At 28.6% G+C, this 18,354-nt stretch overlaps 1 protein-coding gene across 1 annotated transcript in view; it reads right to left on the bottom strand.

Moving 5' to 3' along the window:
* The window catches only part of LOC139427037 (uncharacterized), an 82,106-nt gene that overhangs the window by 6,652 nt on the left and 57,100 nt on the right, over positions 1–18,354 (bottom strand). The window contains exons 39-49 of the mRNA XM_071187423.2: positions 17,164–17,289; positions 16,682–16,885; positions 15,228–15,398; positions 13,846–14,047; positions 11,368–11,483; positions 10,161–10,304; positions 9,981–10,082; positions 7,831–7,992; positions 7,531–7,734; positions 4,367–4,467; positions 1,454–1,594 (exon numbers count right to left, since the gene is read on the bottom strand). Of these exons, the coding sequence (XP_071043524.2) occupies positions 1,454–1,594; positions 4,367–4,467; positions 7,531–7,734; positions 7,831–7,992; positions 9,981–10,082; positions 10,161–10,304; positions 11,368–11,483; positions 13,846–14,047; positions 15,228–15,398; positions 16,682–16,885; positions 17,164–17,289 (1,673 nt within the window). The remainder of the gene's footprint in view (positions 1–1,453; positions 1,595–4,366; positions 4,468–7,530; positions 7,735–7,830; positions 7,993–9,980; positions 10,083–10,160; positions 10,305–11,367; positions 11,484–13,845; positions 14,048–15,227; positions 15,399–16,681; positions 16,886–17,163; positions 17,290–18,354) is intronic.

Genomic DNA, 18,354 nt, shown 5'->3' with positions numbered 1-18,354 from the left:
TGAAATAACAGTGTCTTCTGTGAAATAAACGGTTCTATACAGGTATAGCAGCAGATAGTTTTTTCTTCGTAAATTTAACAGATTTTTTTACAGTGTGAGTATCTTCAAGGACAAACCCGGAGTCACCGTCATGTTCACAAAGTGCGACGCTAGTGGACGTACTAGAGGATCTTGTGGTGTAATCAACGTACTCGGTTCAAGTACCAAAGTTACAGTGCACCTGTCTAACCTGTAAACTTCTGTACCAGGCCTGAAGTCTAACGAACTAAACTGAATTCGAATTGATGAAATGTATATATACCATTGCAAAAGTTCATTTTCTTTTGTGCTTTGTTTTGAACTTTATTTTTTGTTAGACGTCTTTGATCTTGTATTATTACAATCCTGGATGCTTATGATTTTGTTGTTCAAATTTCAATAAAGTTAAGTTTAAATTTGGCACTTCTCCTTTTTTATCTTTTACGATTGATCTATTTAAAATGCTGGATAAAACACATGAAACCAATCTAGACAAAACATCATAACAAAGATCTTCGCCACCTCAGCAGAACATCAAAAGCACACAACGCATCGTTGAACGCGTCTGGGAATTATTCTTAGTCTCTGTTATATAATATTGAAAAAGTTACCACTCGAATGTGAGATTCTTAAGTAATGTGAAAGCGAATAGTGATAAAGTATCGTAAAAATTACTTGTGATTTTATAATTTTTTTTTGTGTGAATAAAAGTGGTGATTCTCGGAAATGGAGCAGCTAGTAACACAATTTGCACCCATTTTTAAAACTGTAACTATGGCGTCAGAAACGAAAACGTTCAGGTGCCTATATTTCTTTGCAAAATTAAAAAGAAAAAAAAACAAGATCAAAAATTTAAATGAATCGAGTTATAACATCATAAGAAGACACAGCTCAGCGTTCAATTAAGTTGATAAAAAAATAGCGAAACATAAATTACAAAAGAAATGTTGGTTAAATCAAATTTTCATGTTAGTCGGATTAACGAGATTTTACTGTGTAGTTTATTTAAATTGATAATGGGCCAGGATAGCCTGGTCGGTAAGGCGCTGGACCCATGTCCGAGAGTTCGTGGGTTGGAACCCCGCCGGCGGAAGACTCCCCGTGTAGTAAAGTGACTGATGCAAGTTAAAACTGTCGCAAAAGTCCTCCATGTTCCTATAACAAATCAATACCTCTGGGGGTACTGGATTGGAGATCGATCGTTCTCTGTTTCAGGTCAAAATTTCGATCTGCGGATGAATGAATGCATGTATGAATGGGTCAGTCCTATAAAACGAGTGTGACGTAGTGGCAAAAGTCGAATTCTTGGTCATAGATGGCGCCACTGAAAAACAAGAAACGCACACTCTGCCTTAAATTTGCTCGGGTTCACCAAGTGGGCTTGCTCGTGTGGCAAGTAGCATTAGAAACAACAACAATAACAAATTCATAATACCTGTAAACATTAACTGGAACCATGGCATTTCGGGCAACCAAATATGCACCGAATCGAAATGCTGCAGCATAGGTGAAAAACATTATTGCTTGTGAGAACGCATAGCAAAGAGCATATACATTCGCATTCTTCTTGTTTTCTCTGAAAATAAATTAACATTACAGTTCAAGAGGAATGTCACAATTAGAGAAGTATAATTTTTGAGATATTATATACGTTTATTACACAAATTTATTACACTTGTATCAGAGATCGTATTTTCATTATTGGGACTACTCTTCAGTAATTTAATTTGAAAATATTTTGTAAGGGGCCCAGGAAATTTGGTGGGCCTTGGGTCTGAATTTGCCTTGATCGATCCCTGGAACTATATCTATTTTTTCTCTTAATTAAACATCATAATCTCCAAATCTATAAACAACTTCTACTCTACCAGTATAATGCACAACACTGTTTATTTTTTTTTAATCTATTTTTTTTAAAAACTTGACTAGTACAAAATTCTTAACACTTATTGAGTCAGTGTGCCCAAGAAGTTTAAATTTATTTCGATCCTTCTGATATAATTGAATAAAAGTTAACATAAAAATGGATAAAAAACGGTATCATTTATAACATATTATCATCAGTTGAAATATATAATAAGTTAATAAAAGAGAAATAAGAAAATTTGTAAGTTGCTTTTGCAACTTAAAAAACTACGTTTACGAACTTCTTCTAAAGTATTCACAGTTTGAGTAAGCAACGGCACATGGAAGTGTACAGCAGCGTTGTCAGGTTACAATATCTCACATAAGAGATAAAAAGTTATTCAAGATGTTTACCCTAGCCTCACTCTCAGCTTTTCCGAATTATAAATCCTTTCGATTCGGCAAGTGCTTCAAACTATAACAGAGCCTACTCTTTTGTCCATAAAAATACACTGTTAAAAATTGTAAATCTTGTGGGACCATAGTATGACGCCCGGTGACTGAGTGGTAGCGCTTCGCGCTCCTGTGTCACAGGTCCTGGGTCCGATCCTCGGGCCGGGCCAGGTTGACTCAGGCTTTCATCCCTTCAGTGGGTCGATAAATGAGTACCAGGCATGCTTGGGAAATAAACACTGGGGGGTTTCGCGTTCGGCTGACCTCCTGACAGGAACATCTGCTCCTGCACCCCAGAGCCCTAGGTCAAGAAAACTGAGATGGGCGCAGTAGGCCCTGGCCATCTATGGGCTGTCGCGTCACTGAGTTTAGTTTTTTAGTTTTAGGAACCATAGTACAATTTAAATTTGTGACAGCAATATAAGGTGAGAAAATGAAGCATATTACAGTTTACTCCAGATATCTCAAGGGTGGTGGAAAGCTAAAAACTTTTCGAGATAACGAGTTTCCGAGATAACAAGTTCAGAACTAAATATGTTCTAAAAAGTTGAAAAATATATCATAAAATAGTACTCTAAAAAGTAGAGTCATGAAACATAAGAATAACTATTATTAAATATATGTATGTAATGATGATAGTTGACTAGTGTAATTGCAACAATATTAATTATATTTTTAAAAGTAAGACAAAAATAATTATGCATTAAATAGAAAATAATTGGTTTACAATGAACTTGCATTGTGATTTCTGCAAAGAAAATTATTTTCTATTTTGAAAAAAAAATTCGACATAGCAAGGTTTCGAGAAGAATCCCTTCGACATAGAATTTCAGATTTATATTAGGTGGATACGTAATGCCAAGGGGAAAAATATTTTTTTGACATGATTTTCAAGATATCGAAGTTCGATGTATCGAGAGTATACTGTACTTTGTACTCCAATCTTTTTCTCTCTTAAGTTCACGATACTATAGTTCAGAGAGTGGAAAAAAGAGCAACAGTAAAAAAGGAAAGTATTGTGAGTTTACGTAAGAATAAAAACTATGTTGTGTCTCCAAACATCGAAATTTATAATTTTGTATACATGAATTCGCATTGATTTAATTGTATATTTATCAATTAAAGTCTTAACAGGATGTATATATTGCATTATTCAAGAAATTCATTTTAAAAGGCGTATTAGTATGCATACACACCTGGACTAAAGACATAAATGAAAATAACCAATTAGCGGGTAAAGCAAGCTCTAATTGCGGGGAGTTAATCTGGGGATTGGTGAGGGCAACGAGCAGGGGTGGCCCCGCTAATTTAGATAATAATATTATTAAATTGTGCAATTGTACCTCACATACAATAAAAATTTTCACATCATATTGAGAGTTGTTTCTACAAAACTTCAAGAGAAACTTTGCATATGAATTATTTTTTGAAGTATTTTTTATTTTTTTACATTCAAATAAATATTTAATTCAATGGCTGGAATCAAATCGGTTATAAGAAATTCATATAATTGTTGAGCAGTGGTTTCTTTTATCGAGCTTTTCTTCCGAAATTCTATGATTCAATATAAATAGAAACTTAATTGAGTCTAATTTCTCCTTAAGTTTCTAATAAATTTTTGCAATATAATGTTCAAGTTTGAGCCAATTTTTAAGACAGTGTACTGTCAGGCGAATATCTTCCGAACACTTTAGAAGTTTAGGAACTTATAAAACCAGACAAACTAAAATAAATATAGAGGCAAAGATGAGAGATTAAAATAAATATGAAGATTTCCTTAATTTTTAGAATATAATACTTATTTTTTAGCAACTCTTTTTTAGGCCAGTTCCCAGTTAAAAGTAATAACTTAACGTGAAAATAATTTTGGTCTCATAAAGGACTTGCTATATTCCCCCCCCCCATCTCAGTTTTAAACGGCCATCTAGAATTTACTAATGGGAAGAAGGGGTTCTTTCTTAAGAAATATAACTTTATATGATTGACTGTCGATAATTAACTATAGTGTTCGGAGAAATATTATTCCAAGACGTCTAATAACTGAACTTACTTGAATGGAACCAAAAGTTTCTCTACATATCTTTCGTAAAATGTTTTCTCTAGAGTTAAACTTTGAACAGTTTTGATATTTTCGATGGCTTCACATGCGACCTGAAAAGTATATACATAATTTCATGTAAAATAAATTTCATTCATGTAAATTAAATGTTATTCAATGTAATGTAATGGTCAATTGAATGTTAATTTATGTGCGCTTACTTATTTAATTATGTGTCATTTCAGTAATATTCTTAGATTTAAGCTAGTTCTGGAAGTTGCTTAAATGAAGGCAGCATTTTTTTTTAAAGAAATATAACTTATCGACACTTAATAAAAGCAAGTTTATAGATGCAAAATGAACTTAAAATTGCTTTTGTGAATCATGAAAAGATGCTTTAAAAATGACAAACATATCTATATAATTTTGTTTCTATGTGCTTGTAGTGTAGCGATACGTAACTTACGTAACGCATTTCGAAGTGAAGGTAAGAATTCGCAATTACAATCCTTACTAATTTTTTTAAACTAAGAAAGAAAATTCTACTTTTTTATCTATTTTTACAAAAAGTTTTACAATGAAACATGTGTATGAATTTCTGTATATGGGTGATTCTTTGGAAACATGACAATTCGGAACAAAAAATTTCGTCAAATTTAAAGTCTTTAAAACAATCTAAATTTATTTAGTTACATTTATTGATATCTTTCAGATTGCAGTGTTGTTTATAAACATTTGCTCAAGAAAAAAATAAAATGGAAATTCACCAATTTTTTGAATGCCAGGAAAATTACATATTAGCTTAGAAGTTAAAAAAAACAGTGATTTTAAGCTAATAGTAAGTAACTCAACTTAAGCCTTTGCATTAGATGGACCGTGAATTGCTTAAATTAATTCTTTTATCCACTGTAGAAAAAATCAAAAATGTTTTTGATGCTGATATGTACAGAACAAAATTGTGTATAATAATCAATCATTAAATAAAAAAAATAACTTTGATTACATTCAAGCATATTACAAACTTACATGAACTTGGTATTAGGTTAATATTTGCTTTCCCTTTACATTCGAATGTTTAAAAAATTTTCTGATAACTGTTTCAATGTCCCGGCATTCATAAGCCAGGAAAATTACAGCCAGGATAATGATAATTTGCCATTATATAGCATTTAATTTTACTTTAATTTAACATTTCGACCTAAGATGTTTACATTCCGCAGAAAGCAACAGGATTTATTGAAATTACTCAGGTAAATCAAGTAAAATAGTTTATGTTATTAATGATTTCAAGTAGACAGGAAAATGACAACATAAAAACCTACTCACCTTGAAACATTTTTTGAAATAGATTTTGAACCAGAAAGTTGGTACTTTATTCTTGCAATAAGATATGCTCAGATAGGATGGAATTCTAATCATTCTTTTAACATAAGATATTGATTGCTGGCGCTATCTATTTTGGTTATAAATCACTAAATAAAAGTAGCCAGGAAAATGACAGACTTTTCTTGTGACTAACAAATTATTGACAGAAAAAAATTATTTTCCACAAAGTTTTTATAAATAATACCCTCCGCATATATTCTAGAAATGCTTACAACGGTTGAGATAAAAAAATTAGATATTGAAAGATTTATGGAATGTTTTGAAGCTAGTTATTATTGGAAATATTGTTTGTGACATACCAGGAAAATAACATTTTGAAATTCAATTAAATTTTTTAAATAGATAAAACAGCCAATGCTAGTAAATGTCATTTTAAAATACTAACAGCAATGCTACTTATTAAAATTTTAAAGAATAGTTCTTTTCGTAGTATAGTATTAGATCTTGGAGCAAGAGACTGTAAATTGTCATATTTCGTGAGAATCAGTCGTATTCCAGAATAATAAGTAAATCTTTTTCACTGTGGGTCAAACGTAACTGATTCAAATATGCTTCATTTATTTTGTCACCCTTTAAAATAAGTAGTGATAGAGTTGGAAACAGTTGGAACGAAGCTATGATTTAATCTGATTGCTATTTGCTTCGAAAAATCTGGGATAACTCTGAGGAACAAATTTTTTGTTGCATTTATTCAAATACTTGATCTTTCTTGATTCTTGTGTGGGGATTCCAAATCTGAAATTTTATTTGCTCCTCAAGCTGCATTTTTTAAATGAAATTTTTAGTTTGTAGTTTTTAGATTTTTAGTTTTTTAAATGAGTTTTTTTTCTATTATACATGTTTAAAAATGTTATAAATAGCAGGAGTCACGTAAATATTGAGACAAACCTCTAGGCTAGTTAATGCAGATAATCAGGATTAAAAATACATAAGATCATATGCCTTGAAATGTCATCGCATGTGGTTAGGGACGCTTGCCTATTATAACCTATTTAGACACACACAAGGAAACAGTACATAATAGGGAAGCGGCCCCAGTGCAGTCGGACGATATTTCCGGGATTGGGTTAATATGCAATTTAAATCCTAATGATGTGCTCTAACTCCCCTAAAAGTTTATCGGTACATTTATGCGACCCCTTGTTACATATAACGTTTTTAACTTTGTACATTACAACAAAATATACAGAAAAAATGCCATTTAAAGAAAAAAAACAAAAAAAAAACACCGTAGCTTGGGGAGAGAAACTAATTGCAGATTTGAAATCAGAGATACGAAAGTAGCTATAGTAGCTAAGTAGCTAAGATCTCTAAAATCTCATGCATGAAAAAAAAAACAATATATATATATATATAGAGAGAGAGAGAGAGAGAGAAAGAGAGAGAATATATATATATATATATATATATATATATATATATATATATATATATATATATATATATATATATATATATATATATATATATTCTCTAGTGTAACAACGGAGATAAACATTAAATTTCAACCAAATTTAAAATTACGCTTACAACATATATAGATCTTTTTGATCAATATATTAATTTAAGAAACAAACATATTTTGATTTAACAAAACAAATATATACTGATGTATAAAAATATATTGATTTATTATATATTTTCATATCAATATATTTTTATATCAATATATTTTTATATCAATATATTTTTATATCAATATATAAAAATATATTGATTTAACAAAAGGAAACTAAACTATACTTTGTGAGAAAATTAGTCTTTAAAAAAATATGTGATGTGCCACTTACATTTCCAGCATCAGCCATCAGTTCAGCATCTCTTTTTTGATTTCCTTTTAGTGTTTTCATTTGAAGCACCCCAGAGAGTAGTAAAAGAGGAACTGCAAGCATTAATGCAAGAGCTAGTTTCCATCCGAATATAAAAGCTATGACAATACTTGATAGTAACGTTACTATTGCAGATAATACTGATCCAATTCTAATACCACCAGCCTAAAATTGTTTGCTTCTGTGAGTTTTTGTACATAAAATAGATATAAGGCTCAGTTTTAGTGCTGTTTTTAAGAAGGAATTATTTTAAATGCTTACACTTTTAACCATAGGAACATCTGTCGAAAGTCTCGTAGAAATTTTCCCAGTAGAATGTTTGGCATCATCAAACCATCCAATATCTTGCCTGAGAATGTTTATAAACGTCTTAGTCCTCAATCTTTTAGTTAATTTTTCCCCAGCATAACAGAATCCTATTGTCTTCATAAATAGAAGTGGAGTTGTTATTATTCATTTTTAAGTTACAAATGAAATTTTTGAAAAAATTAAAAAAAAAATTTTTTTTGCTTTTTTTTTACTTTTTGTTTTCTTTTAAATTAAATTTGTTACTAGACAATATATAAAAATAAAAAGAGAAAATGATAATCTTGAAGCAGTTCTGAATAGATTCCCTGTAATGCCATCAATAATTGGAGAAGTTTTTATTTTAAAAGCAGAGCTTTTTTTCTAAAAGTTCTAGAATTATGTATGAGGAAAATTCAACATTTTTCCGCTTTGAGGAATCTTAGTTCTTACATTGTATTTTGAAGATCCAGATTATTACTATTATTATATTTTTTTTTTGTGTTTGAGTTTACTTTGGGAGGAATATTTTCTTATATTTGTTTCTGGAGAAAAAATTATCATGAAATGTTTTTTTAACTCAATCTAATTGATTCAAATTTGTCACTCTTACACAACAACTGTTTAAGTAAATTTTTAGAAATTGAAAAAAAACTTTTTAATTATTTAAATTTAAAACGCAAGAAAATTTCTTTATATTTTCAGTTCTTCATAAATGCCCATCAAGTCGCAAAACAAAAATATATAAATAAATAAAACAATAATTCACCTCTAATTATGCCTCTAATATATAGTCGCTAATTTCCTTAATAAGTTCAATTATAAACAATAGAGCGCAAAAATACGACGAAAAAGTTAGCTAACAAAAAAGTTGTGCTGTCAAGTTAAAAAGTCCTGCAATTCAAAAGATAGTTTAAAATTTCATATTGAAGTTGTGTACTTAAGATAAATATTAGGCAAGAAAGTGTTAAAAAACAATAGACAAGAAACCCTCAAAATTACATATTTATTATATTGATTATTTTTTTTCAAGGTGTTTAAAAGCACAAAATAAGGGACTTTTAAATTTAGCTATTGTGATGCCACAATTGGCATTACATATTTCCTAGCTTTTAAAATATCTTTAATTACTTAAACTTATTTTTTTAATCATTCTTAGTTGAATTATATTTAAATTAAATCAACGATTTAATCTTTATAAAAGCGAACATAAAATATTTTATTCTTTTCTTATCGATCAACGTAACTGCTAACTTTATATTTCAATTATAACGCAGACTCATTAATTCACTGTCACGCCTAATCGAAAACAAAAATCTATTTATAACTCTTTCTTTTTAAATTTCTTACCACAAATATGTTTCAGTTACATAGTTATATTAATTTTCACAGTCTTGTTGGCGATTCACGATCGCCAAAATAGTTTCAAAGTTAATATTGATTATGGGTGGTTGGCTTTATTTTGGCTATGCTATATTTCAATAATTTGCCAACCTTGGATCTCTTCTCCATGCTCCTGTGTCCGTTGGGAACAAATTCTTTGACTTCCAATTTCAAATTTGTGGCGACTGGGGGTGCCCTTTTGGGCCCACCAGTCCCAACCGTTGAATATCATTTTTAATCAAAAATTCTCGCAGTGGAGAATGAATCTTGATCCCTTTAAGGGATTTCTTTTCTTTGTTATTTTTATATTTTAAATATGGCCGTTTTTTAATACACTAATATTTGCTTAATAAATCAAACTTTTACTTAAATGATTTTATTCATTTTTTTAAACAATTATCATTTTATTACATCCAAATAAAGATGTTTAGGTAACGGCCAAAAGTAAATGATGATTCTTCAACTGTCAGTATAATATTAGTAATGACGATCAACACCATCATAGCTATTTACTACATTATTTATTATATTATTTGTTTATCATATTATTTATTTATTATGCTATTTATTTATTATATTATTTGTTTAATATATTATTCATTCATTATATTATTCATTAACTTTCTTCTTGAACTCAAATTCTCTTTTCCTAGAAATAAAAATGTCACGCAAAAAATCCATTAATTCAACATTTATAAAATAGTTGAATAGAATTAAAATAAAAAATAGTGACAGTGGCTTACCCTAAATGTATAACCTAAGCATGCTACTATAGCAAGCACTAAAAACATCATGGACCAAAAGAATGCTGATTGTCTTAAAGCTTCTCCAGTCATAGTAAAAGTCTATAAGATAAATATTTTTATTGAATAAAAATAAATTGCAAAAAGTTGCTTTTAAACTTTAAGGCTTAATTTACTTACATTGAAAATTTCACTATAGAATATTGCATAGGCCGGCATTACAATACCAGTTATCACTGCTGCGAATAAACCAAACACAATTTCCATCCACTCTTGTTTGCTTTTTCTGAGAATTTCCCATCCTGTAGGAATTTCAATATTTTCCTGCAAAATTTGTAGTTTAACTTAACGCAACATTTTTTTTAATATTATTACGGAACTATTTAAAATTAGATTATTTATTTCACGTCATATTGAAGCATTCGGGCTACAATTTATCCTATATTTTGTCTTACTTCAATTAAGATTTACTTTTTCTAATCTATTCTAGTTACTAATCTTACTGGAAAATTTTTTAATCTCAATTGTATCGTTCAAAAAATACAGTGTGTTACAATACAATATGCAATCTGTTGTGTAAAATTTTTCTCATAAAAAAACATTTGATCTTATTCTAAACATTTTATTTATGTTAAAATGTTTTTAAAAAATTGTGTTTATTATACGTTTTATTCTATATTTTGGAAAGTTTTATAACATCAATTACGGTATATGTAAAACAGAATATAGTAATATTATAATTCTGTAATGCGTTTTAAGCAAGACTCGTTAAAATACTTTTTGACGCTATTTACTTATTCGGTACTTATAATATCTGCATGAAATTTTTCTGAAGTAAGCATAACAGATATGAAAATAAATAAATAAAAAGGAAACTAATAGTTATAAAATTTTATTAGGAATAAATATATTTATAAAATATTTTATGTTTGTTCAATCACTTAATTTGACTTTAATTACGAATTGCAGACTAAAAGTTTTTATGTACACGCATTCAAAGTTTTATCTTTATATTTTTAATTATTTGTTTTATTGTTTTTCTATGATGGAGTATGATAATTATCCAGTTCGAAGTTTAAATTCTTTAATTTTCAAATAAAAACGGAGCTTATCAATTTTGTGTAATGGCATCTAACCATTTTCTTATAAAATATCTAAAAAATTCAACTACATTGATTATATTGAGATAAATCTAAATTAAGAATTGAAAAATAAAAATAAAAAATTTCTTTTTTTTAATTTAATTACATCTAACTAAACGAAATAATAATTTTATAAAGCATTTTTTATTAAATATTTTTACCAATAATTAAGTTTATGAAAAAGTTATCAGACATAAGAATCATTCGAAATCATAACAGTGTTACAAATTAACTGAAATTCTTACTTCTTTAACTTCGCTTTCAAGTCGACTAAGTAATCTAAAACTTTCTGGAATAGCCCGTACTGAACTAGAACGTTTCTTAGCCAATCTCATCGAATATTCAGCTGCACTTTTACTTTCTAAAAGACAATGGAAAACTTTTACTTCGTGCATTCCCTAATTAAAATGTAATCTTAAGATGAAGTATCAGATGACTCAGAAAGCTTGTTCCAGATTTTAAAAAAAATTAAATATTTTTATCATTTTTATATTGCCCAACTGAAATTTTAAATTACCGTGCGGAAATAGGCCTAACATATTTCCTAGCATTTAAAAACCAAATTATTATTTTCTTTAATCCTTTTTTAATAAATAAAAATCATTAATATAATCTGAAATCTTTTTATACCACAACCTTAAATTGAGTGTGGAATTAAATCTATTTATAGAGATTCCCTCTATATCTGTCTAACACATTAGCATTAGAATTCGAAAACCCTTATATGGTTGTTAATGTTTTGATTTCATTAAAATTGGCTAAAATTTCATTAATATTATTTCTCATGCTTTTTTTTCCCGCCAACACTATTGAATGCCTAAGGCTAAGAAAAAGAGCTTTGACGATAGATTAAAATCGATTAATTGCCAATACATGGATTCCTTAGCTTTCCTTGGCGAAAACTGTGCTAACATATGTCTTACACTTGCATTTTTGATTTCTTGGTGGACGGAGTTGACCTGCGGGGAACAGCCCTGCAGCCACACACTCCGGGCAAGTTTCTAAATTTATTAATTTATGTGTACACAAAAGTGAATCATTTTTTTACTTTAGAGCTCTATATGATTCCATATTTCAGAAATAAAATATTTTTATTATTTATCAAATTAAAGCAGTTCCTATTGTTTATTATCTACATCACTCAGGCATCTGGAGAACTGAAAATGCATCAATCAGCATCTTCTCCAATTAATGGTAAATCATCAACTTCTTCGATCAACAAACATTTTCTTAACGTACATAATATGGTTCATCCATACACGGAGAAAAATATTATTTTAAAACTACCGTACCGTATGGTAATGACATTTCTGGCAAAAAAATATATAGATAATTCTGGTTAATAAAACCAAAATATCCAGAATTAAAATCCTTCATTTGATAATTTTTCAGTTCATATGGTAACGGTTTACAAGAAATTTTGGTTTTCAAAATTACAGTTCTTATAGCAGCACATTTAATAAAAAATATTAAACTGAAAAGTAAATTTCACTAAATAAATAGTTTTTATAACATGCTCTGAGATATAAGGATAATATTACCAATTTCACCATATTTTATCGCATAATATTAAATATCATTTTATTCTTAATTTTACCAAAATTATTCCAAAAGCGTTTCGGTAAAATTTACTGAGCTTTTTGGTGTTCTTATTGAGTCAGAAACACTATAAAGTTTATCATATTCTGGTAGTTTTGATCATACTTTTTTCCCTTTGTGTAGAGAGCGTATTTTTTATAATTGTCTAATAAATGCCCAGTTCATTTTTTAAACCTTTTTTGCATAAAATTTGCGCGATTTTTCCCAAAGGAATGTCGTAAAGATTTTAACTACAGGCTGTACAGAAAAAATTTTGCTTGGTCAGTCCCTTTGTCTAAATTCAGCGCGGCAAAGTCGTGGAATTTTTAGCGATGTGCGATTTTCTAAGTCCCGAAGCAAATAATGTTTGTTGCCTGGAATTCATATTTTTCGTATGTTATTTTCAAATAAAGAATTTTTTTCTTTATAAATTCTTTTTTGAAAGATTGCTATTGGCTTTATAATACTTTATATGTAATAGGTTTATAATTGTCTACAGATTTATATTTTATACTTTATAATTGGCTTTATAATAGGTTTTAAAGGAAGCTACAGATCTAAATTTAGACTGATCATTTTGATATTTCAAAGGAGCACATAGACTCATGGTCAAGTGATGTTTTTCAAGGCTCTATCTATAAACTGCCATGCCATAAAAATCATGTAATTTAGATCCAGGTAAAATGATAGGGCTTGAGAAAACCCTCAGCTTTAATCTCGTCGTGTTAGCAACGTTTTAAACTGCGCAACCAGAGCTAAGATTAGGCAGCAAATACTATTTCTATCATGGAATTAAATTTTTAGCAAATTTAGTTATCTAGCTATAGAGAATCATCAAAAGTGTATTTGATGGAAGAAAACCCTTTTTGGATTGTTTAAATCAACGTAACACTTATATTCCAATTTGATTTAAAATGATACAAAATACAAATGATATTTTGGTACAAAACAGAAAATTAAAAAAATGGATGTCTGTGTAATTACTGACATCCATTTGTTTAACACGAAATTTTCAAATATTGTGAAAGAAATTGTGTAAATGTTTTCAAATATTTTCCTAATCCTACAATTGAAGAATTAGAAATTGAAAGTTCGACAAAAAGAAACTAAAAAATAAAAAAAATAAAAAAAAAAGCGAAATGTACCTTGCTCCGAAGAATGAATCTCGCCTTCGTCAGCAAATACTTGATTAGTGACTAACTGATAGTATATACCATGTTTTTCCATTAATTCTTCGTGTGTCCCTTGCTCTTTTATTTCACCATTTTCCATAGCACAAATAACATCAGCATTTTTTATTGTTGACAACCTGTGAGCAATAACAACTGTTGTTCTTCCTTGTTGGGCCTATCAGTGAGCAAAAGTTTATGATATTTACTTTAAAAATAAAAATGAATTTTTAAGCAAATTACTAGTTTTGAATTTCATTTCTGAATAAAAATTAAATAGCGTGCTATGAATTATAGAAATCAGTAAAAATAAATTTCCCAAAGAGGAGTTATTTGAGATTATCTATTATTGTAGTAAATATTATTTTTAATAGAAAACGCACATTTAAAAATAAATTCAATTAAAAATAACTTTTTTAAGTCGAAGTACTAATCTGCATTCAATACATTCAACAAAACTATTTTTATTATTAGAGAATTTTGCATTTAACTAACTTAGAAGTCCGTGCTAGTATTTTATTGGTAGGCAATTAAAATAACCAAAACCAAAACAAAAATGTGCAACAATGAGTAATCTTAGTAATAATAATAAGAAGAAGAATAATGATAATAATAATAATAATAATAATGTTATAATAATGTAATTGAAACAAAGAATTAAAAAGATTTGGTTAAAGCAACAAAATCCAAAATTATAAATTTTTTATAATTTTAACATTAATATCAAAACACAGTTTTAACGAAAAATACTTTTAGTGTATTAACAATATACAGGTCCTTTATTTTGGCATCAAAATATTATTTTATTTAGTTTCTAAGAGTAAATATTTAGCTTTAACTGCATAGAAAGTATGAGCAATAATATAAGGCTCATCTAATTGGAAATAAAATCAAAAAAGGGGAAGGAGAAATAAAAATGTGTTCTACTAACAAACAATGTAAAAAAACATTACTTTTTGGCATGTTGATGTTTTAGTAGAAAAATTGATAAGAATATTTTACTTATTAAGAAAGCATTCACGGAATTTATTTTCTTTAAACTGCCGAAAATGAATGCATTCAGTTTAAAATCTAGCAGTAATTGTTTTAATTAAAAAAAACTGGAGATTGAACTTTTATAGCAATTATTTTATATTTCTTTCAGTATTTCACTAAAATTTTCTGATTAAAAAAAAAAAATCCGTTTTTCTTTAAGCCATTTTAAATGCAGAGAAAATCTACAAATTTTATCTACACATTTAAAACTACATTACTTTTCATTACTTTAACTAAAAACTTTAAAATGTGTTTATTCTAAAGCTAGTTGTGTATATATTATAAAAATATTTGCAATAGAAGAATGTGCAGTCTTTTGTTACTTTATCTAGAGCTTGTTGAACGATTGCTTCACTTTCTGCATCCAACGCTGAAGTAGCTTCATCTAAAAGAAGTATTCTTGGATCGCGGACTAACGCACGAGCAATTGCTATTCGTTGTTTTTGTCCACCTGATAGCTGAGCACCTCTTTCACCAACATAAGTGTCATAGCCCTTAAAAATAAATTGACATGAAAAAATTAGAAAGTCAAAAACTTATCGATCACTACAATTATAAATCATTCTTAAATATTTCTTGTTGTTGTTGTCGTCATCCTCTAAGGCAGAGGTGTGCGATTGTTCTTTTTATCTAGTGGCGCCATCTATGTCTAAGAATTCGACTTCTGCCACGCTTATACGCCACACCAGTTCATAGGATGAATCCATTCATACATCCATTTATTCATCCACAGATAGTAATTTTAACCTGGATCAGAGAACAATCAATCTCCAATTCAGTACCCCCAATAGTATTGATTTGTCATGGGAGAATGGAGGACTTTGTGACTCGATAGATTTACCGTGCACCAGTCACCACATCCTACACGGGGAGTCTTCGACTTGCTGGATTCGAATCCCCGTTCTCACAAATGGGAGTTCAGCGCTTGCCAACCAGGCTATCCCGGTCTTAAATATTTCTTAAAATATGAATATAAAACAGTGAATGCTGTTTATTACTCCACTGAAGTAATTATTGAATACTTGAAAAGTAAAGAACATCCAAAACATATTTCTCATTATGTTATAGTATTATATTAGCATTATTAGGTAGAACAATAACAGCAGAAGAAAAAAATTCTCTAAGTATTCTCCACATAAAATGGGAAAAAATCAAATCATTCATTTATGTCTTTTATTTGCAGAAAAAGATCACTCATACAATTATGAATGAAGAAACAATAGTATTTAAACTTACAATAAATTTTGAAAGGTTTCGTTTATTGCAATTCAATGTTTGTACTTGTATTTTACGTTGCCTGGAAAATGCCAATAAAGAATTAAATTTTCTAGTAAAAAGTGAGCCAGTACTTCTGAAAAAATCCCATTTAATGCTGCAGAATTCGTATTGAGCAGTCAATGCTGTGATTCGAACCTGGGTTATCTCATTAGGAGGCAATTCCCTGAAGCCTCGCAGCTCTAGAGAGTTAATTATGGCAAATTGCTTATTATGAAACAAGCTATTTTCTGTAGTCTTGCAATGTCTGTTTCATAAATTAATAAAAAATTTGAACTGCCTAAAGATAATTCCGAAACAAATTGTAAACTCGCGCATTTTTAACCATTTTATAAAAAATAATTTTTGAAAAGAACACGATGTTGAAAGTTTAGATATAAAAGCAGAACATGCAAAAACTACGAGTATTATTCATTTTTAGTAATATTGGAAAAAAATTATCTCAACTGCAATATACAAAAACAGAAAAGAAAAAATAGTTTAATAAAAAAATTATACTTACTTTCGGTAGTTGAATAATGAAATCGTGAGCATTAGCCATCTTTGCAGCAGCAACGACTTCAGAAAAAGAAACACCCTGGTGACCATATTCAATATTTTCAAAAATGGATCCGTCAAAAAGTATAGGTTCTTGACTAACTAATCCAATTTTTGACCGTAACCAATGAACATTTAGGGATTGGAGATCATAATTACCCAAAGTTATCTATATAAAATAAATGTAAACTAATACAACATCGAAAAATCATTTCAGAGAAAGTAATGATATAAAAATGAAATGTGCATGCATAAATTAATAAATCAGAACACATGCATGTTAATATTTAACTCAAACGCATTGCTTTCTAAGCCTAAGAACACAACTAATTAATATAAACTACTACAAACAATAAAAATAATATTTCTTAGAAATTTATAAATAGAAATTATAATACTAGAAGCTTTTAAAAATGTATTTCGTTTAAGTTAATAGAAAATACATACCATTCCGTGATTCGGATCATAAAATCGTAATATCAAATTCACAATTGTTGACTTTCCACTTCCACTTGCTCCACATAAAGCAATAGTTTGACCTTCCTTTACTGTAAGGCTAAAGTTTTTTAACACCTGCAGAACATTTGAATGCTTGTTATTTAGTCAAAATTTAATTTTTAAGAGATTTTTAAGGATTAAGATATTTTTCGAAATAAATTGATGTTTACATATGAAATATAGAGAACTTTCTTTTATTTCTTTTATAATTTTTTAAAAATAACAAACTACTTATTTTTTGCCTCCATCGAGCTTTTCAGAACCGCAGAATGAGTTTAAAATCAATTTCCAGGGGCTTAAATGTCACAATAATTGCACAAGCATATTTTTTTTAATCTGAAACACTTTAAATTGCAAGTAAATGGGAAGTTTTACCACACATTTTTATTTTCATTCCTTTTTCCCAGTAGTCATATGAAAATATTTAATGCTTTTTCCAATATAATAATTAGAAGATTGTGGAAGGAAAAGGAAAAGCTAAATATGCTTTTAATTATTGATATTTAATTCCCCCCCCCAAATTTATATTTGTCACTATTAGCATTATTCAAATCGGTTTTCGTTTGCTTAAATTAAATTAAGAGAACATTTTTAACAATATTTTCATTAATAAATTTATATTTCGTGAAAAATGTAAACTGAAATCCAAGAATGGAATATAAAAAAATAAAAATAATAATAATAAAATTACAATAAAATAAATAATAAAGTAATATACAAATGCAAAACATTGTAAGAATGAGTGCGAAGTGTCCTCCCTTATATTACCGATATGAATGATTTAACCTAACAAGTTTTGCGCAAAAAATACCTACTAATAATTTTAATTACCTAATAATGTTAAAGTTCTTAAAAATCAAAAAAGAATTTGGATATGTTCAAATAATTGACACATAATTTTAATGAGGCATATTTTGGAATAAATTTCACATTACAAATAATAATTACAAATAATTAAAGAATTCATACGGAGACCCCCCCCTCATATTTGCGACTTGTATACTCTTAATTCAAGAATGGAATATAAAAAAATAAAAATAATAATAATAAAATTACAATAAAATAAATAATAAAGTAATATACAAATGCAAAACATTGTAAGAATGAGTGCGAAGTGTCCTCCCTTATATTACCGATATG

Source organism: Parasteatoda tepidariorum, chromosome 11, assembly GCF_982258835.1.
Source record: "Parasteatoda tepidariorum strain Cologne lab strain chromosome 11, Ptep-v5.0, whole genome shotgun sequence".
Classification (NCBI taxonomy): Eukaryota; Metazoa; Arthropoda; class Arachnida; order Araneae; family Theridiidae; genus Parasteatoda; species Parasteatoda tepidariorum.
Note: the sequence above shows the minus strand (reverse complement) of the source record. Positions and strands in the feature narration are given on the sequence as shown.